At 43.7% G+C, this 23,308-nt stretch overlaps 1 protein-coding gene across 1 annotated transcript in view; it reads right to left on the minus strand.

Moving 5' to 3' along the window:
• Window positions 1-22,086, minus strand: part of LOC135219590 (threonylcarbamoyladenosine tRNA methylthiotransferase-like) — a 143,273-nt gene extending 121,187 nt beyond the window's left edge. The window contains exons 1-2 of the mRNA XM_064256478.1: window positions 21,930-22,086; window positions 3,993-4,140 (exon numbers count right to left, since the gene is read on the minus strand). Coding sequence (XP_064112548.1) covers window positions 3,993-4,140; window positions 21,930-22,040 — 259 coding nt within the window. The 5' untranslated portion in view covers window positions 22,041-22,086. The remainder of the gene's footprint in view (window positions 1-3,992; window positions 4,141-21,929) is intronic.
• Between the last annotated feature and the right edge of the window lie 1,222 nt (window positions 22,087-23,308).

Raw genomic sequence — 23,308 nt, forward strand, 5'->3', positions numbered from 1 at the left:
GAAACTCCAAAACTCTTATAAGATCTCGTGGGGCAATCCAGACCAGAAAGAAGGCTGTGGGCTGGTACTAACTTCCCTGTACTTTTCTTCACAGGGGAAGGAGAAGCATCGGCAGGTGTTGCATACCACTCCAAAGGGGATGAGATACTGATGAGTGTTGTCACTGGCGCTTCCTGCCTGGACAAAAGTCTTCCGAGTCCGACGACAGATAGTTGGCGCTGAAAGAGATGCCTTTCCAATGTCACTCTGTTGACACTTGGGGTCAATTACCAGGCTCAATGGAGGGAGCGACTGCTTGTGGGCAAACCCCACTGGCCTCCCTTGGACCTCAGGTATGTCTTCTCCCTGGTGCAGGGGAACGGGACAGGGACCTTCATCTAGGAGCACCAGTGGGACGAACAGCCATCTCCTCAGACAGCATTACACTATTACTAGGCACTGCACTGACATTATGCACTTCAATCACATTAGGAGCACTGAGAGAGGATTTCTCTACAAAAGACCTGAAAGAAGAACCTAATTCTATTATCGTATTTGCAAGAAAATAAAATTTCTTGTCAAACTTAGGCTCCAGACTGGTTACAGTGTTGGGGTTAGAAGCATGGAAGCCCTGAATTGGAGTTTCAGGAAAAGGAGTAGGAGTAAGGATCAGAGACATTACAGGAGGAAGAGAAGAAACAGTAACCTCTTCAGCTAGCTCAGGAATTACTAAAGAAGCCCTACTTTCAGCTCTAAGAGCTGCCTTCCTTTTCCTATCTCTGTTAAGCTTATCGAAATGCACTTTCAAGACCTTCCATTTACCCTCTTCCCAATCCTTATATTCTAGACAGGTTAATTTTACTGAACATGCCTGGTCCCTACATTTAACACATTTAGTATGGGATTCATAAGAAAATTTGGCAAGTCTGGTTTTACACCCCTCATAACAATATCAAATACTAGAAGCGCTGGAATTTGACATAACGATTATCAAATACTAGAAGCGCTGGAATTTGACATAACGATGTCTAATCCAAAGCTAAATAAGCAACAAACCACCACAAACAAATGAATACATCACCGAAGTATGGGATAATCCACCAAAAACTGACGAGACGACTGCCAAAAAGTACCGTTTTTACCCAGGAGCCAACAGAAAAACGAATGATGGAGTTTGACAACCGGTACCTTTTGTTCCCGAAAGTGGGTAGGTCCTGTTCACCTACACTAGTGATGGCAGCGCAATCGCAAATTTGAATTTTTGACTGCTGTGGTTAGGAAAGATTACAGCTAATTAATATGTGCTTGGTAAATCACGTGTAAAAAGTAACTTTCAATTGCCAGGATTCTTCTAGAGACATCAGAGGAAGTCATGAGCAGGAAACCATGCTCTTGGAGAAACATCTTTACTTCTGGTTAATGAACAGTAAGAGTCTAGCTCAGCCTTCCTGAGCTGTATTGGGACACAGAAACAGATTATCAAATAACAGGGATAAAACAGAAAATTGGTCAGCCAAAGAATCCTGATTGCTAAAGGTCTGTGTTTTAACATTAAACTTTAAATAAGGATAATTTTTTCTCTCTCTCTCTCTCTCTCTCTCTCTCTCTCTCTCTCTCTCTCTCTCTCTCTCTCTCTCTCTCTCTCTCTCTCTCAACAAGATACTTATGTTATAGTGGTAACTCTCTCCCTCTGTTTTGGCTGGAAGTGTTACTAGTGTATGTATATGTCTTTAAGGGTACTGCTACAGTTTATGATAAAAAAATAATTTACTAATTTTCAAATAATATTAGTTTAATGAGATTAAATAACAATAAAATCTCTCTCTCTCTCTCTCTCTCTCTCTCTCTCTCTCTCTCTCACGTATGTTTGTATTGGTGGAGGGGAAGGACTATTGCCCATAGAAGTTCATCTCAATCTTTTGGTATTGTAACGACTTATTCTCTCTCTCTCTCTCTCTCTCTCTCTCTCTCTCTCTCTCTCTCTCTCTCTCTCTCTCTCTCTCTCTCTCTCTCTCTCTCTCTCTCTCTCTTCATTATTATTCTCTATGGCTCCAAAATAATTCATAACTTCACTCTTGATGGGCAGGTATATGATGTTGCCGATTCAATGGTCTCTCTCTCTCTCTCTCTCTCTCTCTCTCTCTCTCTCTCTCTCTCTCTCTCTCTCTCTCTCTCTCTCTCTCTCTATGTTATTAGCTGTGTGTATATATTTTCAATGGTAAAATGTTTAAGACAACTTTGAAATGATATTATGTAATAGTATAATCTCAAAGGTTAATACAATAATAGGATAGTAATTTAAGGTATATTTAAAGTAGGATATTATTTAAGGTATACATTTGATATTTGAACTTTCAAGATAGGCAGTTATAAGCATTTTTTGAGGGTATTCTAAGTGTTCACGGATTTTAACTATTCGCGGGGGGTCCGGTACGCAACCCCTGCAAATACGGGGGTCCACTGTATCCATATCCTTACAGGATTTTAGATTTCAGGACTTTGTCTCAGTGTCAAAACTGATAACAGGCATTTGTAAATCTTAAATTTTATTGTCTCATATGAAAGTTAATTATGTACTGTTTACATGAGCAAACTGCATTTTAATTTCCTCACATTCTACTAAATTCAAATGGAATTTTTGGGTCAATTAAAAATACATACTGTATTGCATTTTCAACCTGAATCATAAGAACAAGTATGAACTAGAGACATTACTCACCTGTAATTTTGCATCCATATCTTTGGCTAACTAGTAGCCTATACAAGGTAAACATATCGTGAATGCAAACAGTTTTCACCTGAAAGACTAACATATGTATGTTCCAGCCTAAAAATAAAAATGTTCGATTCAAGAATCTGCTAACTAGTAGCCTATATGAATGCCCAGCTGGGCACCAGCCTGTCGGTAGCCGGCTTCAAAAATGAACTTACTTAACAAAAACAAAACCAGAAAAAACTCATCCTGAAAGATTCTGCTTGAAAGCTATGACATATGAGTTTTGGTAGCTGTTTAAGCAAATACCACCAAAAAAAAAAAAAAAAAAAAAAAAAAATACAATGCTGCCATTAAACATTTGATGTTTCTATGAGTCTGGCAGAAAATAGAATGAAGTAGTTGGCCAAATTGTTACCAGTACATACTGCCATTAGTGGGCAGCATCTGTACCTACACCAAGTTTTCAAAGTCTTCTGCAAAAATTTGAAGTTTTGCTGCCGAGTGGGGGAAATAATTAGCTATGTAATTACTTGGTAATCACTTATACAGAATTATACTTCATCAACATCATAACTGTCATTTTATTAAAACAGAGAAGAACAATGGTGAGCACAGTAATGTTAGGTACAGTATTTTTTGTGTGCCAGTACATGCACATCCACACATACAATTCTATCAAAGTAACAAACCTGAGTAGTTATAATCATTCAATACTATTATAAATTATTTTTGCCAAGTAACCATATCCTTACAGCATTTTGGACTTAAGAGCTTTGCCTCAGTGTCAAAACTGATCACATGCATTTGTAAATTTTAAATCTTATTGTCTCATATGAAAGTTAATTATGTACAGACATTTCCCGGGTTACGACAGGTTCGGCTTATGACATTCCGAGATTAAGGTGCTTTTCAATTATATTCATCAGAAATTATTCCAGGGTTACGACGCACGTTCCAGAGTTACGGCGCCTACAAATGCTGATCTGGCAGAAGAAATAGACACCAAAAATGCAAAATAATCAATTTGAAAGTTTTTTTTTATGAAAAAATGCAATAAGAATGCATTTTACATTGTTTTTAATGCACCCAAAGCATTAAAAGTAATGTTTTTTTAGGATTTTTGACGATGTTCTGGCTTACGTAACCCCAGGGACTGCCTGTATTGCTTACATGAGTACACTTAATTTTAATTTCCTCACATTCTATTAAATTCAAATTTCTTGGAACAATTAAAAATACTGTATTGCATTTTCAACCTGAATCATAGGGAAAATTATAGACTAGAGACATTACTCACCTGTAATTTTGTATCCATATGCTGCTAACTGTCCTGCCATATATTCACTGTCAGAGCTATTATGAGCGCAACCCCACGTTTTCACAAATATCTTCTGTGTTCCAGGAATGATGCTGTCACAGTAATTTGTAACTTCACACTCTCCATTCTGTAAAACTTGTATCATTAGTGACCAGAAGGAATTAAAAATCAACACACATGAATAATAATGAAAAAAAAGGAAGTACATAATGCATGTTACCTCAATATATCCAAGAAAAGAAGGTAGTAGTTCATTAGTAATATATGGTATATATACCACAATCAAGAAGACCAGAGGAAGAAACAAGAATTTTAGGCACCAGCTCATAATATCACAATCATAACTTGCTCCCTTTTCAAATAAAAGGACCTGGGAGGAGGATGGTATAGTAACATATTTGTACTTGTGCAATACAAAATTAACTTAAAACAATGAAAAATCCCTATCCTGTTTTACCTATGCTGAGTCACTGTCCACTCAAGTAGCTTATACATCTTTGGTAGTATACTGTAACTGGGGTTGATAAAGTTGGCATTAAGGCCTTTTAGATTGAGGATCTTCAGAAACTTCTATTTTCTACTATATACATTTAAAATGTTGCTCATTAAAAGTAGAAAATATTCATAGCACCAAAAAAAAAAAAGGGTTGACTCTGCACTACTTATAAGACAAAGAGTCCTGTTATTTGGGCATGGGAACCAGAGCGCAGTCACATGGGCAGATTTGAGAATTAAAAGAAAAATTAATTTCTGAGATGGGCAGGCAAAATAGGAATAGAAGCAGTGATGGAATATGACATGTTTATGATAAATAAAGTTTTATATATATTTACCTAGTAATTACATAGATATAGTTTCCACTCAAATGAAATATTAGATTCAAAATTTCACAGGTATCGCTCCAATAAAGTTTGTGCAGATGATCAGCCCCTCCCACTAATTGGGATGACCTAGCAAACAATCCTCATTTGTTTAAACTTATGTCCATCAGAGGGAGGAGTGTAGGCTCCGATTCTGTAATTACTTGGTAAGTGCATATAAAACTTTATTTTATCATAAATATGTCATTTTATATGAGTGACTTACCAAGTACGTAATTACATAGTTTAATCCCTCATTGACAGGAGGTGAGATACATGGACACATCTTGTAGACTCTCCGGAAGACAATGCTCCAGACCTGAAGCTAAGTTATCTGACAAGACATGGCTTGGAGGATAAATCTAGGGGAGTTCACCTACAACTGTAGCAGGTTCGGAAGCTATTAACTGTGCCAGAATGGGCAAAAAGAGTAGTAACTAGAAATTGAGACTGTTTAGTGCCTCCTCGATCATGCTGGAGGGTGTAAGGTGAGGAGGCCCGAGAAGGAGTGGCTATAGCATGGTGCCTGTTGCCCAAGCTGTAACTGGAGTAAGGTGAAGGTTCCTTGAAGAGGCAAACAGGTCTAAGGTTGGGTTGCTTCATACAATAATCAGATCCCAACAACCCAGGGGATTGAAAGGACATGATGGGAAGGACATGCTTCTGATGGCCTAGTGCGTCCTTCAAAACTTAGTTGCCTGAATAAATCGAGTGACTAGAAAACTTTATTGATCTGTCAACTGGAGAAAAACTTTGCTGTCAGATCGAAAGGGAACACTGAATCCAGCTCCCTTGCTTAAGTGGATGTGTAAGAGCTGAGGTCTTATCCATAGTCTAGATGTGAGTTAGGTTAAGCAGTACTAGAGCCGTAAGAGAATGGCTTTAGCTCTCCAAAGTATAAGTAAAAATTCCGCTCTTCTTGGGGACCGAGTCCCAGATATCTTCCCATTTCCTCAAGTGGGCTCCTTGACCTAGATCTGAGGTGCTGAAAAGAAGACTAGAACTAGGCTCAGCATAAAAATGATATTGTTATGATACAATAAAGTTTTATACATACTTACCTGGCAGATATATACGATTAAATGCCCACCCTACCTCCCCTCAGGAGACAGGCGGTAAAGAGAAAACCTGATAGAAAATGGGAATGGTTCCTATTCCTGCCACCCAGCGGCAGGCAGGTAGATCACCTGACCTACCGGTAGCGTGTGCGCGAAATTCGAATTTCTGTCGGACGACGGAGTCTAATAGCTAAGTATATATCTGCCAGGTAAGTATGTATAAAACTTTATTGTATCATAACAATATCATTTTTATACATTCAACTTACCTGTCAGATATATACTTAGCTGATTCACACCATTGGAGGAGGGTAAAGACAGCTTAATTACTGATTTTTAGACAGGAATCACAACATACGTTTTGTAGGTAATAAAATAATTAAAACCCTTATGTTTCCTACCTGATTAGACTGAAGACTTCATGATTACTATCCAGGAGTCTGCTTAGTCTCAAGAGCCTCAGCGAGATATTGATCTATGGCTAAGAGTTCTTGTAGGTCTGCCAAAGGGGTCTTATCCGCTTACTCGGCAGAGCCTGGAAAGACTATGTCAATGGGTGCTGATCCACTTACTTGACAAGAACCTTATTCAAGGAGCACAACACCGATCCCGATCACCATAACCTAACCACCGTGTTAGTTCTAAGATTGCAAGGAGTTATCCCCGAACTCCTTGCAAACAACCACAAACTCGAATCACAAACATTCGTATCACGTAAAAGTACAAAAAATATATAAAAAAAATATATATATTTTTTACAACCTGGCTCGTAAGACGCATTCCCGATTCCTTACTGACAAAAGCAACGGCCGCCTGTGTGACATCAAGCACTCCCGCCAGTAGAAAACCAAGAACCCGTCTCAAAAGGCAGGTCTACGTACAAATAAACTAAATTATGAAAATTTTAAGGATCGGTATGTGTTCCAAGTCCCAGCACAGTATCCGCTGATACAAAAGGACCTAGAGAGAAGCACTTCTCATAGGTAACTTTAACATCTTTAAGATAGTGAGATGCGAAAACTGAATTACACCTCCAGTAAGTCGTATCTAAAATGTCTTTCAAAGACATGTTTTTATGAAAGGCTAAGGAAGTGGCTACAGCTCTTACCTCATGAGCCTTCACTCGTAGAGTTCTGAAAGAGTCATCTGTGCAGTTTCCATGAGCTTCTGTAATAATGCTCCTTACAAAAAATGCTAACGCATTTTTTGACATGGGTCTCTTAGGATCCCGTACTGCACACCATAAACTCTGTTTACATCCCCCAAGTTCGTTCTTCTTCTTTAGATAGAACTTCAGAGCTCTAACTGGACATAAGGATCTTTTCATTTCCTCTCCCACTAGATTCGAAAGACCTTTGACTTCAAAACTCTTGGGCCAAGGTTTTGAAGGATTCTCGTTCTTGGCCAGAAACAGAGTCTGGAAAGAACAAATCGCTGAATCTTTCTTAAATCCCACTCGAGAATCAAGAGCGTGGATTTCACTAGTTCTTTTAGCAGTCGCTAGAGATAATAAAAATATACATTTTCTCGTCAAATCCCTAAACGACGCTTTGTGAGGAGGTTCAAATCTCTCTGACGAAAGGAATTTAAGTACCACATCCAGGTTCCAGCTCGGAGTACGAGGAGAAGTGGTTTTCGAGGTTTCGAATGATCTTATAAGGTCGTGTAGATCCTTATCTTCTGCTAGGTTTAAGCCTCTGTTCCTAAAAACCGCAGAGAGCATACTTCGATAGCCTTTGATAGTTGACACCGATAACTGAGATTCCTCTCTAAGGAATATCAGAAAATCAGCAATGTTGGTCACAGAGGTATCGGAGGAGGACAGTTTCTTCTTTTTACACCATCTTCTGAAAACATCCCACTTGGATTGATAGACCCAAATAGTTGAGGATCTTCGGGCCCTAGCAATTGTTTTCGAAGCTTTGCTTGAAAAGCCTCTCGCTCTGACAAGTCTTTCGATAGTCGAAAGGCAGTCAGAGCGAGAGCGGGGAGGTTTTGATGATACCTCTCGAAGTGGGGTTCTTTGAGAAGATCTATCCTGTTTGGAAGAGATCTTGGGAAGTCCACTGTCCATTCCTGTACCTCTGTGAACCAATCTTGAGAGGGCCAAAAAGGGGCGATGAGTGTTAATCTCGTCCCTTTTGAGGCCACAAACTTCTTTAATACTGCTCCTATCAGTTTGAAGGGGGGAAAAGCGTAGGCATCTAGGCCTGCCCAATTCAGCAGCATGGCATCCACCGCTATCGCTCTCGGGTCTTCCACCGAGGAGCAGAAGTTCTCTATCCTCCTGGATAAGAAGGTGGCGAATAGGTCTATCTGTGGTCTGCCCCACAGCGACCACAGGCTCTGACAAACTTGATCGTGGAGAGTCCACTCTGTGGGAAGAACTTGGTTTGACCTGCTTAGTCTGTCCGCCCTGACATTTTTCTCTCCTTTCACGAATCTCATAAGGAGGGTAATGTTCTTCTCTTTCGCCCAATACAGCAGATCTCTCGTTATCTCGAACAGGGAAAACGAGTGAGTCCCCCCCGTTTCCTGATATAGGCCAACGCCGTGGTATTGTCCGCGTTGACCTGAACTACCTGACCTTGGACCTCTGGTTCGAAGGACTTTAGAGCCAGGAAAACAGCGTATAGCTCCTTGGCGTTTATATGCCAGGCTTCCTGTTCCTTCTTCCATTGGCCTGACACTTCTCTTGCTCCAAGAGTCGCTCCCCATCCCTTCTCTGATGCGTCTGAGAATAAGATTAGGTCTGGGTTCCGAACTTCTAGAGACAAGCCCTCATTCTTTTTTAGGGGTATCAGCCACCACTTTAGATGAATCTTCACATCCAATGGAATCTTGAAAGTGTCTGAGAGTTGCCCGTTCTTCCAACTCCACGTTCTTCTTAAGAAGAATTGAAGCGGGCGTAGGTGGAGTCTTCCTAGGGAAATGAACTGTTCTAGTGAGGAAAGGGTCCCCAGAAGGCTTAACCATTCCCTCACTGAACTTTGTTCTTTCCCTAGGAAGTTCGAGACTTTCTGGAAGCCCCGAACAAGTCTTTCCTGGGAAGGAAAAGCCCAAAACCCCGAGAATCCATCCGAATCCCCAGATAAACTAAGTTCTGGCTGGGGATCATCTGAGATTTCTCAAGGTTCACGAGCAATCCTAAAGATTTCGTCAGGTTCAAAGTAGTTTGCAGGTCCTCCAAACATTGTTTCTCCGACTTGGCTCGGATTAGCCAATCGTCGAGATACAGAGAGATGTTGATCCCTTTTAGATGAAGCCATCTGGCCACATTCCTCATCAGGTACGTAAATACCTGAGGAGCAGTGGAGAGGCCGAAGCACAAGGCCCTGAACTGGAAGATCTTTCCTTGTATCATAAATCTGAGATACTTCCTTGACGATGGGTGAATCGGAACATGAAAATAAGCATCCTGAAGGTCCAGGGAGACCATCCAATCTCCCTAATGCAGGGCTGATAGAACCGAAGCTGAAGTCTCCATGGAGAATTTCTTTTTCTCTACATATCGGTTCAGAATGCTTACATCTAGTACAGGTCTCCATCCCCCCTAAGCCTTTGGCACTAAGAAAAGGCGGTTGTAAAACCCCGGGGAGTGTGGATCCTGCACTATTTCTATTGCTTCCTTGTCCCTCATCGAAACCACCGTCTGAAGAAGAGTCTCTCTCAGAACAGGGTCCTTGTACCTCGCCGACAATTCCTTCGGAGATGTTGACAAAGGAGGTCTGTCTAAGAAGGGAATGATGTACCCCTTCTCTAGAACAGACAGAGTCCAAGGATCTGCTTCTCTTATGGACCAAGCTTCTACAAAGTGCTGAAGCCTGGCCCCTACAGGTGTTTGGAGGACATGGCTGCTACTTGCTTTTCTTAAACGATCGGAAGGAAGACCTTCCTCGTTTATCAAAAGCCTTTCTCTTCGTAGGAGGTCGAGTCGGGGAGCCCCCACGAAAGGGCACACAGGAGTACGGGAAGTCTTCTTTGCTATAGGTACTGCCGGCCTATTCTTCTTGGTAGATTGTACCAGTAGATTGTACCAGAAGATCTTGCGTAGCTTTCTCAGAAAGAGACCGTGAGATGTCCTTTACCAAATGCGATGGAAACCGGTGATCCGACAGAGGTGCGAATAGGAGAGCGGACCTCTGGGACGGAGATACTGCTTTGGTAAAAAACGAACCATATAGGGATCTCTTTTTTACTATACCAGACCCGAAAAGAGAAGCCAATTCCCCAGATCCATCCTGTAAAGCCTTATCCATACACGATAAGATACTATGTAACACTTCAGGATCGAGAAAGTCTGGATCTCTTGTCTTTTTAGCTAGCACCCCAAGGGACCAATCCAGGAAGTTGAACACCTCCAAGACGTGGAAAAGTCCCTTAAGGTGCTGATCTAACTCTGACATACTCCAAGATGCCTTCGCCGAGTTAAGGGAGTGTCTTCTAGCAGATTCTACGAGGCTAGAAAAATCAGACTCAGCAGAGGAAGGAAGCATAAGGCCCATAGCTTCCTCCGTTCTGTACCATATACCTCTCCTGCCTGCGAGTTTGGAGGGAGGAGAGCAATATACTGTCCTTAAGGACTCCTTCTTAGAGACCATACAAGAATCTAAGGATTGAAGAGCCTTTTTCATAGATATTGCAGGCTTCCTTTTCAGAAACGAAGAGGATTTGGGCGTCTTCGTACTGGAAAATAAGAGATCTCGGAGAAGGAGGAGCAGCAGGACTTAGCGAATCCCCGAACTCTTGTAGAAGAAGCGAGGCTAACACTTTATAATTTGAAAGGCCTTCGCTGGTAGAAACCTCTTCCTCGGAAACATCTTCGAGTTCTAGGTTAGACGGGGAACGAGTTCTCTTGGGAGATTCTCTATCCTGAGATCTAGTTTCCCTAGGAGAAATACTCCTGGTCGGAGAAGGACTGTGCAATTCCACCGATATCCTTTGTGCGGTAGAAGTGGATACCGTCACATTTGAAGGTACAATCTCTTTCTCAGAAGATCTGGCTGGCTCTTCGCACCTGGCTGGCGCCTCACGCCTGGCTTGCGCCTCGCGCCTGTCTGGCTCCTCGCGCCTGGCTGGCGCCTCGCGCTTGGCTGGCTCCTCGCGCCTGCCTGGCTCCTCGCGCCTGGTTGGCGCCTCGTACTCGAATTGCTCTCTTCTAGACGCAATTAATCTCTCTTCAGAAATCTCGCACTTAGCAGACGCCTCGCGCCTGACTGGCCTAAAACTCCTGGCTGACGCCTCGCGTCTGGCTGGCGCCTTGCGCCTGAAAGGAGAACGGATCTTGGCAGGTCTGTGAAAGACTGACGAGTCCGAATCGATGTCCGAAGAGAATAATTCTTGCGGGCGAGCCTGACCAATGGAAGGCTTAGATTTCTTAATAGGAAGAAATGAGTCCTTCCTTCTAGGAGGATCTCTTGAGAGAACTCCCACAAGAGAGGCAATAGAATCCTGCATGGTTCGTAAGATCCTAGTCGTTTCCTTGTTGGTGTCCAAAGGAGGAGAAGGAGAGCGGTCCTTCTCAGGTTTCCACGAGTCTGTGGAAGGAAGCAGCACACTTTTGGCTTTCTTACTTCCCGAAGGTATATCCTCCGGGAAAGGTTCAGGACTCGAGTTAATACGGGCTTCATTCCAGCCTCTTTTCAGGGGGCAGGAAAGATCCGCTGATCTCCAACCTCTCTTGGGAGAAGAATTCTCCGACGAAGAGAAACACTCACGAAGAACGCTTTTTCTATAACGTTCTCTAGCATTCTGAGGTGATACAGAAACTGCCGAAGGGACGTCTGGCTGGTGGGGATCCTCCACAACCTCCGTACGGCTTTTGACATCCCTCTCCTCTGGGCTTGGGAGCTTGAAAGAGGTCTAGGCCTGGGAGCGTTGTGGAGCCATTGCACTGGGGACACTTATATCACTATCCACAGCACTAATTATATCACTTTGCTTACCTTCTATCGCCGCCATTTTGAGTTCCATTTTCTTAAGGGCGGCCTTGAGATTCGCAATCTCTGATGTAGAATCAGTTGGATCTACAACAGGAGCAGATACTACAAATTTAGAGGGAGCAGCAGTTAAAGAAGAAGAGGGCACAAAATTGCTAACTACCTCGCTAGATAAAGAGCTAGGCAAGGTTTTGGAAGAAGACTTCCTCACCCTGTCTCTTTCCAACTTCTTCAAATACGAAGTTAGAGACTTCCATTCTTCAGCACTCAAACCCTCGCATTCCTGACAAGTGTTATTATAAGAGCATTCATACTTTCTACACTTCTTACAGATAGTGTGAGGATCAACCGAAGCTTTCGGCATCCTCACTTTGCAGCCCTCATTCACACACATTCTCACCACACTTCCAGAGTCAGACATCATGTTGAAAATTCCAAACCAAATCCAATAAACGGTCCAATATAGCGTATGCCAGATAATCAATCCAAATACGTCACCAAAGAGTCCAAACGAAGATCAATTGCGATGCAAAAAGTGAAAATCAGCCGGAGATACCAACAACGTTGTTGCCAGTATGGCCGACAGAGAAAATCTGGTAGAAAATGGGAATGGTTCCTATTCCTGCCACCCAGCGGCAGGCAGGTAGATCACCTGACCTACTGGTAGCGTGTGCGCGAAATTCGAATTTCTGTCGGACAACGGAGTCTAATAGCTAAGTATATATCTGACAGGTAAGTTGAATGTATAAAAAGGGATTTCCCTGCACAAGTCATGTTCAAACATCTACCACTGAAGGTCCAACTGAAGAGACCTGGGATACAAAACAACACACAGGTATCCGACTGTGTTTCCTTGTCCCAGTAAAGGTTACTGTAAAAAGCCTTTGAGCCCCTTTCTTGAAGGTAATGAAGAAGTCAGTCTAACATTTAAAGACTGAAGTTATGCCCAGACAAAAGGGGAAGTTAAATGCAGGAAGAGTTAGGAATCAGGAGAGGGCCTGAAGTGTTACGGAGAGGCCAAAGCACAGACTCCCAATCAGGGGAGCCCTGTCCGGAAAGACGGAACTACAAAACTCTCTGGAGTTCGGACAGGATCTGGAAGAATGCTCCCTGCATATCCAATCTCCTATCCAATTGTCCTGGAGAATGGGTAAAGGAACCGTCTGGATCATCTCCCTCTTGGCCATCATCTACTGTCTGAGAGACAATTAGGGCTCTCAAAAATCTTGACAGGAAGGCCTAGATCCATGTAGACACTAGTAGAGGAGTAAAGACAAAATACATTTGTCTTGCTCCTCTAAACAAAAGCCCAGTTCCAATCTTGAAAAAGTTCTTGGGTGATTAAGAGAAAAAACAAAAGTGGGAACTTCCCTAAAAAGCTCAAAAATTCGGAAAAACGTGTCCTTGTCTGGGGGTATGCTTGGTCCCTGTTCAATTAGAACTGGCGCACAAGTCAGAACAACAGCATGTTCTTAAGTCAGGCACCGACTGATACATCTGAAAATCGCCATCAATGATCCTTGTCTACACTGGGATCCGTATCTGTCCACACAGGGATCCCTGTTCACGTTGGGATTCGCATCACTTGAGGACAATGAATGCACACCATTAAGGGCACCTTTCCAATGGCTGTTCGTTGAGATCTGCAGACAGCAGGCTTGACTGAGAGGTAACTACCCAGGGGCAAAACCCCTATGGACTCCCAGGTTTAAGGGAGTCTGATAGGGACTGGGTTTAGGAGATCCAATTGGGCCATATAGTTCCTTCCTTCACTACACATCCAGTAAGATGGCTTTCCAATGGCTTTCTAAGGGCTGTTTGTCGATACAGGCAGTCCCCATTCTCGTGGGGTGCTGATAAGCAATAAAAATCCCCATTAACCAAAACCGGTGATTTATGGCGCTTATTGCACCAATATCCAGTTAATGGCGCCCATTAGGTTATATTATGGCATCATAACTCTATTATCGCCACATTATGGCATCAATAACCGGAACTCAGCCTGTTATGGCGCCATAAACATGTTATTGTTATAATACAATTAAGTTTGTTCATACTTACCTGGCAGATATATATATAGCTGTATTCTCCGAAGTCCGACAGAATTTCAAAACTCGCAGCACACACAGTGGGCGGCCAGGTGGTAGTACCCATTCCCGCCGCTGAGGGAGGCGGATATCAGGAACCATTCCCATTTTCTATTCATATTTTATCAGTGCCACTGTCTCCTGAGGGGAGGTGGGTGGGCACTTAATTATATATATCTGCCAGGTAAGTATGAACAAACTTAATTGTATTATAACAATAACATTTTGTTCATGAAACTTACTTGGCAGATATATATATAGCTGAATCCCACCTTCGGATGGTGGGAAGAGACAGAATAGGATTTGTAGGAAACTTAAATTAAGTAGATGATATACACCTTGGTTCCTCACCTGTTAGCAAAGTAGACTCTGTGATTACTGTCACCTCAGCCTGCTTGTGCTTAATCAGAGTTGCCAGCCAGGTGGAGACCTGTAGTGCTGGTGCGCTCTGGATGCTCTGTCAACGGGGACGTGACCTCAATGTGACAAGAGCATAGAGCCATACAAATGAGGGCAACGAAGCAACTGACCACCACCTGACCAACTATCCAAGACCCCCTGAACACTAAGCTAAGAGATGGGAGGTCTTCACCAAAGCCTCACCACAACCAAAAAAACACAACAACTAAAACCTAACCTAAACCTAACTAAGGGATAGGGAGAGAGCTACCTTCAGCCCCCAAGACTGTGTCTGCAGAAACGTATGGCCCAAGAGAACAACAGTCCTCGTATATCGTTCTCACATCTCTCAAGTAGTGTGAGGCGAATACTGAATTGCTCCTCCAAAAGGTGGCGTCAAGGATGTCCTTGATCGACATGTTCCTTTGGAAGGCAAGCGAGGTTGCGACAGCTCTGACCTCGTGAGCTTTCACTCGCAAGAGGCTCAAATCGATCTGTGTGGAAGACGAATGAGCCTCTTTAATGACGTCCCTCAGAAAGAACGCCAAAGCGTTCTTGGATAATGGTATATCGGGTCGTTTAACCGAACACCAGAGATTATCTGAGGGACCTCGTACTTCTTTAGTCTTGTGGACATAAAACTTTAGAGCCCTGACAGGGCACAGGACTCTCTCAGGTTCTTGGCCACAAGGCTTGTCATACCCTTGATTTCAAAGCTCCTTGGCCAAGGGTTCGACGGGTTTTCATTCTTTGCTAAGAAAGTGGGACTCAAAGAGCAGACAGCATTGTCCCCTTTGAAGCCCACTCTCTTACAAATGGCCTGAATTTCGCTAACTCTCTTCGCCGTCGCCAGAGCAGTTAGGAAAAGAGCCTTCTTAGTCAAGTTCCTAAGAGACGCTTCATGTAGAGGTTCGAAAGGACTCGACATTAAAAGTCTATGGACTAAATCCAAGTTCCAAGAAGGAGGCCTCGCCTGAGGTATCTTGGATGTCTCAAATGATCTCAGGAGATCGTGAAGATCCCTGTTATCAGACAGGTCTAGTCCTCTGTGTCGGAAGACTGCCGACAGCATACTCTTATATCCCTTGATGGTCGGGACAGCCAGCTTCTGTACATTTCTTAAAATAGCAGGAAATCGGCTATCTGGCTCACAGAGGTAGTGGAAGAGGAAATTCCCTCCTTTCTACACCATGCCCTGAAGGAAGCCCACTTCGACTGGTAAACAGCTCTCGAGGACGTTCTCCTAGCATTGGCGATCGCCTTTGCAGCTGCTTTAGAAAAACCTCTCGCTCTGGCCAGCTTTTCGATAGTCTGAACGCAGTCAGACCCAGAGCGGAGAGGTTTCGGTGATATCTTGCGAAGTGGGGCTGTCTGAGTAGATCTTTCCTCCAGGGCAATGTCCTCGGAAAGTCTATGATGAATGACATTACCTCCGTGAACCATTCTTTCGCGGGCCACATCGGGGCGATCAGGGTCAACCTCGTCCCCTCCGATGCCGCGAACTTCCTTACTACTTCCCCCATGATCTTGAATGGCGGGAAGGCATACAAGTCTAGGTTCGTCCAGTCCCAGAGCAGAGCGTCTATCGCGACTGCTCCCGGATCCAGCACAGGGGAGCAATAAAGAGGCAACCTCTTGTTCTCGACGTCGCAAATAGGTCGACTAACGGACACCCCCACAGTCTCCAGAGCTCTCGACAGACGTCCTGGTGCAACGTCCATTCCGTCGGCAGGATCTGATCTTGTCGGCTGAGAAGGTCTGCTCTGACGTTCTGGACTCCTGCGATAAATCTCGTCAGGATCCTTATCCGTCTCGCATCTGCCCACAGCAGAATCTCCCTCGCTAAATAAAACAGAGGACGGGAGTGTGTACCTCCCTGCTTCTTTAGGTACGCAAGGGCTATGGTGTTGTCCGAGTTGACTTGGACTACTTTCTCTGCAACCTTTTGTTGGAAGAACTGTAGCGCCAGAAAAACCGCCGCTAGTTCCTTTACATTGATGTGCCAGGACACCTGTCCCCCCTCCAGGTGCCTGACACTTCCTCCCCTCCCAGTGTTGCTCCCCATCCCGACACCGCAGAGGCGTCGGAAAACAACACTAGGTCTGGGCTCAGAAGCTTTAGGGACAACCCCTCTCGAAACTTCCGAGGATCTAACCACCATCTTAGATGGTTCTTCACCGATTTGGTGATGAAAAGGGTCGCATTCAGATCCTCTCTGACTCTCCATTCGTCTGCTAAGAAAAACTGGAGAGGTCTGAGGTGTAGTCTTCCCAGGGAAACAAACTTTTCCAGCGAGGAAATGGTTCCCAGCAGACTCATCCATTCCCTCGCCGAGCAAGCTTCCTTCCCCAGGAAGGCCGAAACTCTCTCTAAGCCTTGCAGCTGTCGTTCCTGGGACGGAAACGCTCGAAAAGCCACTGAATCCATCTGAATCCCCAGATACACGATGGACTGTGTTTGGGGTCAGATGCGACTTTTCGAGGTTGACCAGAAGTCCCAGGGACTTCGCCAAAGCCAAAGTGAAGTGAAGGTCCTTCAGAAACCTTTCTTCTGACGATGCTCTGATCAGCCAATCGTCGAGATACAGGGACACTCTTATTCCTGCAGAATGTAACCATCTCGCTACGTTTTTCATGAGCATGGTAAATACCATCGGAGCCGTGCTTAAACCGAAACAAAGGGCTCGGAATGCCAAACTTTGTCCCTTAGCATAAACCTCAGAAACTTTCTTGAAAGAGGGTGGATAGGCACGTGAAAGTATGCGTCCTGTAGGTCCAAGGACACCATCCAGTCGCCCGGTCTTAAGGCTCCTAAAACCGACTGAGGTGTTTCCATCTTGAATTTTTTCTTTTCTACGAAAAGATTCAGGCTGCTTACGTCCAAGATTGGACGCCACCCCGACGACTGCTTTGGTACCAGGAAAAGTCTGTTGTAGTATCCTGGTGACCCCCAGGTCTAAGACCTGCTCCACCGCTCTTTTCATGATCATTTGATCCAAAAGATCTAAAAGAACCTGCTGTTTCTCCCCTTGATACGACGGGGAAAGATCTCTGGGAGTCGTAGAAAGAGGAGGAGGGTCCACAAAGGGGATCTTGTACCCCTGTTCCACTATCTTGAGGGACCACGCATCTGTATCTCTCTCTCTCCACGCACCCGCAAAGAACTTTAGCCTGGCTCCGACAGGCATCTGAAGGACTTTCTTCTCACTTAGAGATTTAGGTTTGAAGGAACCTCTTCCTCTTGCAAGTCCTCTCCCTCGAGGAGCAGCTCTCGAGGGAGGAGCGCTACGAAAGGGTTTAACCTTCCTAGGAGGTCGTCCAGACGACGACGTGATAGGGACTGCGGGACGTCTTGAAGACTGGGCCAAGAGATCCTGGGTAGCCTTCTCTTGTAGGCTCACTGCCAGGTCCCTTACCATAGCCTGGGGGAAGAGATGGCTCGAAAGAGGTGCAAAGAGAAGCTCTGCTTTCTGCGATGCAGAAACAGACCTCGCTGTAAAATTGCAGAAAAGCGCTCTCTTCTTGAGGAAAGCAGTGCCGAAATGAGACACTAACTCTTCGAACCATCCCTGACGGCCGCTTGTCCATGCATGACAACACATTGGACAGCTCCCCCAGACTCAAAGAATCAGGCTCCTAGATTGAAGATCCAGGACTCCTAGGCACCAGTCTAGGAAGTTAAAGACTTCCAGAGTCTTTAACAGACCTTTCATGTGATGGTCGATCTCCGTTGGTGTCCATGAAAATCTTAGCGGACGATAAAAGGGATCTCTTCTGGGCGTCTACCGAGCTAGCAAAGTCCCCTTGGGAAGAAGACGGGATCTTAACTCCTACTTCAGATTTGGTCTCATACCAAATGCCGCCTTTCCCACTGAGTCTTGAAGGAGGAAGGGCGAAAGTCGACTTGCCCTGATCCTTCCGACGTTCCATCCAATCCTGCAATTTCTTGAATGCTCTCTTAGTGGACAAGGAAGTCTTCATCTCCACCACTTCCGAAACCTTGCCCGACTTCGAAGACGAAAACTGAGAGGGAGGAGACTTAGGAGCTGCAGGCTGGAACTTCTCACCAAACAAAGAACGTAAAAGACGAACCAGCACCTTGTAGTCGGAAACCGACGAAACTGACAGGCTGTTCTTCCTCCACTGAGTCCGCCGGACTACTAAGCTCTCCTTCCTCCCGAAGAGGCAAAGGAGATTGAACCTCTGGAGAGGGCGTGCGCCCAACGGGTTCTAGCCTTCAACAAAGGCTTTCGAGGAAGACTAACATCAGCCTCTTCAAAGCGACCGACCTTCTGTCGATCTTTAGAGCTCGAACCACGAAGAGCGTCCTGACCGCGCTGCGCGTCAAGAGAGGTTACTCTTAGTCTCTCTCGAGGAGCGTCCTTACGTTTCACGCTCAAGCGTCCAGCTTTCGCTTTCAAAGCGTCTTCTGAGCGCTCTCGAAAGCCTTCTCCACAGGCAAAGCGTCAAGCAAAACATCCCGACGAGCGTCTTCAAAAGCGTCCTCCAAGGCGTCCTGTCGAGCGTCCTCAAAGGCGTCCTGACGTGCGGGCGGAGACAGAGACGAACGAGGAGACAGAGAAGGAGACTGCCTCGTCCTCTTGACAGGCAGTCTAGCGTCCTTCCTTCGCTTAGGCTCAACTGCTGCTGGGCGAGTCTTCCGAGCCATTAAGGCCGACAATTGGTCTTGAAGCGACGCAAGAATACTCTTCGTAGGTGAAGAACCGAGAGGAGGTGAAGGGCTGCGCCTGCGAGAAGACGAGGGGGCGGGGGGGACGCCTCCTTCCTTCTCAAAGGTACAGCAACCTGCCTCTCCGAGGCGCGAGAGAAGCGCTTCTCAGCGTCGTCCTCGGACGACGTCCTACCTCTCTTCTGTGGAGGAAACGCGTCATACGACGCAGGCGAAGACCGCAACGAGAGCGGAGAGAGGGGACGTAAAGCGTCCTCCCTAGGAAAAGTCCTTTTCAACGGACGCGAGTCACTCCGAGCGCTCCACCCCTTGCGCGGGGAGGGCGCCTCGGAGGACGAAAAACAGTCCTTAAGGATGCGAGCCTGAGCACACTCCTTGGCAAGCCTGGAAAGTAGCAACAGGTCCTGCCGAAGGGACGCCAGATCGGTGGGGAGCCCCGTAACCCTCTTGCGGGCTTTCGACATGCCCACTCCCTGAGTTCTGGGAGTCCGACAGAGGTCTAGACCTAGAGGCATTATGGGGCCGATCTGACGCCCCCTCCACAACACTAGGGGCACGATCACACACTTTACTCGAGCCGTTTTCAAGGGCCAACACTTTGGACTCTAGAGTGCGTAATGACTCTAGAATCAGAGAAAGGGCATTACCTTCTCCAGACACAGAACTAGGGCCCTCAGGCAACAACACAGGATTAGGTGAAGCAAATTCTACTGGTGTTAAAATAGGAGAAATGTTACTTCCCTTACCTTTCGTAGAAACCGCTCTTGGAGGAAGACCTCCTGATCCTATCGCGCTCCAACTTACCGCCGATAGGATTCATACACCTTCCATTCATCCTCAGTCAAACTTTTGCATTCAATGCAATGATCAACCAGCAAACAAAAACATGCCCCCTACACCCCATACATACTGTGTGGGGGTCTACCGATGATTTCGGTAGCCTCACCTTGCAATCACTTCTCACACACACTCTGAAGCTCACTGACTTGATCCCGACATCACGTTCATAGAAAAGCCAATCCAAAATCCAAAAACAGTCCACTATCGCGTATGCCAATCCAACAATCCAGAGTCAAACCAAAGTCAATCCAGATACTTACGAGTCAAAATCCAAAAATCCTGGTCGGAGGTCTGTAAACAGGTGTTTACCGACCGGCGACAGAAAAAAATATGAATAGAAAATGGGAATGGTTCCTGATATCCGCCTCCCAGCGGCGGGAATGGGTACTACCACCTGGCCGCCCACTGCGTGTGCCGTGAGTTTTGAAATTCTGTCGGACTTCGGAGAATACAGCTATATATATATCTGCCAAGTAAGTTTCATGAACAAATGCCATTTTATGGTGCTAGAAGCCCAATAAAACCAGATTGCCATTAACTGGGGACTGCCTGGGCAGTACCCGGTTATGGCTGACAATAATGTAATGCCATCGAGTACAAACTCTTAGCCATGTAATTACTGGGTAAGTTACTTATATATAAATTATATACATAGCCTAATCCATGGGTTCCCAACCTGGGAGCCATGGCAAGAATTTAGGGGATGCATTAAAGACTGACCTAGTAGATTTTTTTTCCAATTAATTATGTGAACGGATGCGTCTTAGCCAGGACAATTACGCTGGGCAAAAAAAAAAATGCCTTTCACCTCATGGACTGTCTTCGTGGATTTCTTGCCAAAGGAAAGTTGGTGCTGGGAATGTTGCCATGTTTGAAAACCGTTCAACTATCCTTGATGAGAATGAAGATTGTCTGCTTGACCCACAACTTAAAACTGAACTCACTCAGCATTTGAGATTCTTGGAAAGTGAACTTCAAATATACTTTCCAGAATTCAAGGAGGGAGATGAGAAGTTGGTAAGGAATCCATTCTCTAGCACTCTTAACATTATTAATATTCCCAGTGATGTCCAGGACGAGTTTCTAATATCAAAAATGATTCTGCTGTCAAAGATCTCTATAAAGAAAAATCTCTGAATGTATTTTGATGTTCAATGCCTGTCATATCCAAAAGTTAGTGAAATTGTGCTTCAACTACTCTTGCCTTTTTCAACTACCTATTTATGCGAGTCAGGTTTCTCAACCCTTCTACACATTAAGAATAAGAACCAGAACCAACTGGATGTGGCACCGACATGAGATGTGTATTGTCAGTGACAGCCTCAGATTCATCAACTAAGTGCAAATAACAACCTCAGCCTTCCCACTGCTGTGTTATATATGCAAAGGTTGATCAAACTTTTTTTTTTAAGTAACATCAAATTTCCTGTTAGCATGGTTTTTCTTTAGTAATGTGGTGATTTAATTTAAGACTAAGCAGAAATCCATGAACTAATATATATACAAGTAACTAAGATAATTATAATTCCCAAGTTTGTAATAACTTTAATTCTTATAAATAAAGCAAAGGTATTTTTATTCATCAGCATTTTATTTTTTAATTTATTTTATCCTTTTCTGCCTCTATTTTCTTTATGGGGGAGGGGGGTGGAATTTTGGAGAAAAATGAAAGCGGGGCCAAAGGAAGGTTGAGAATTCAGGAAGGGAGGAATGAAGTGAAAAAGGTTGGGAACCACTGACCTAAATATACATAATTAATGTTCATACTAAAAAGAGTTAAGTTGAGGACAATCTAATTTCTTTTCTCCATTATATTTACTGCATAACCTTAGGTTTTTACTACTAACCTGAATACAATAGAAAAACAACAAACTGTATTACTATATGTCAAATTTTCAAATGACTTCGACTACTTTACTAGTCAATCACTGACAACTGTCTAAACTACTGTATTCAAAAAAATTTAAGAAAGATCAGTCTCATATGAAATAGCTTCCTTTTAGTGAAGGACCCTTAATTCTCAACAACAGTTCTAATGTTTTACCTCTTGATGTGTTGCTTTCTTGCGATGTCTTACTCTTGGGATTACGGAGTTACGATACCTTGGTGCCAACACTTCTCCATCATCTTGAAACAAATCCTCTATATCTTCCATTGTAAAGGGCTTTCAAATATCTGGAGAAAAGAAAAACAATGAAAGGAAATTATCCAATAATCTTGGCAATTTTTTTTTTAAAAAGGAATGTTACAAACTAGGGATGTATCGGATGACTGAAAAAAATTTTTATAACCGAGGATGCGGATATCAATCTTTTAAATTTGCAGATGCGGATAAAAATGCAGATATTTGATTACCATACTCTCACAAATGCGGATGCGGATATACTTCGTAAATCTAAATAATTTAGATATATTTAATTGTTAAAGACAATTTTCAGCCAAATAATTCAAAATTATGTTGCCACATATTTCATGTGATAATTGAAAGGAGAAACATATGTGATATTTGTATATGTGTGCATACTTTTATATGAACGTACAAACTAACACGATACATGAACATTTTAGTGGTCTTAGCACAAGGTAATTTCATGCTCATTGCATGATAAGGGTAACAAAACTCATTCTGAGAGAGAGAGAGAGAGAGAGAGAGAGAGAGAGAGAGAGAGAGAGAGAGTTTCCTAAAAAATACAATACCCTGCCTTTATGACTACAACTGCAGTAAATGACATGAAATTACTTAAACTATACTCTGTTTTTTTTCATCTGTCCATCCGCCTGTGGTGTTTTTGCATGGTAACACTGCGTCCCGGGCTTTAGATAGTTACTTATTTAGCTTACATTCTACGATTATAATAATATCCTATTTCGAATATTAACGGTGTAATTCGCATACAGTAAATTATTAAAACACTTTCAGTTGCAAATGTACACCCAGATATCCTTTTATTTACCTAAAACTTACAAATAGCGTAACTATCTAAAGCCCGGGACGCAGTGTTGCCATACAAAAACATCACAGGCGGATGGACAGATGGAAAAAAACAGAGTATAGTATGCTTTAAAACATGCTATATAACAGAGCTACTTATAAAGTAGTACATATATACATACTGTATGAGATGTTTTTATTGTTTTATCATGTAGTACATATTCTTACATACTAAAGCGAAAAAGCTAAATTTAGCAAAAAAGAAAATCTACTTTTAGCTAAAATGTATGAATATGAACTCTTGAAGACTGAGCACTGGGTGATATCTTCATATCCACATTCTCAAACTGCGGATGCAGATGTTGCTCGCAATGCGGATGCAGATGTTAAGAAATTAACGATGCGGATGGGGATGCAGATTTATCAAAAATCACAAATTTTAAGTAACTTGTATTTCTCCTAGCTATACTTACCCCGAACTACTTTCTTAG

The sequence above is a fragment of the Macrobrachium nipponense genome, chromosome 1 (genome assembly GCF_015104395.2).
Source record: "Macrobrachium nipponense isolate FS-2020 chromosome 1, ASM1510439v2, whole genome shotgun sequence".
In the NCBI taxonomy this organism is placed as follows: Eukaryota; Metazoa; Arthropoda; class Malacostraca; order Decapoda; family Palaemonidae; genus Macrobrachium; species Macrobrachium nipponense.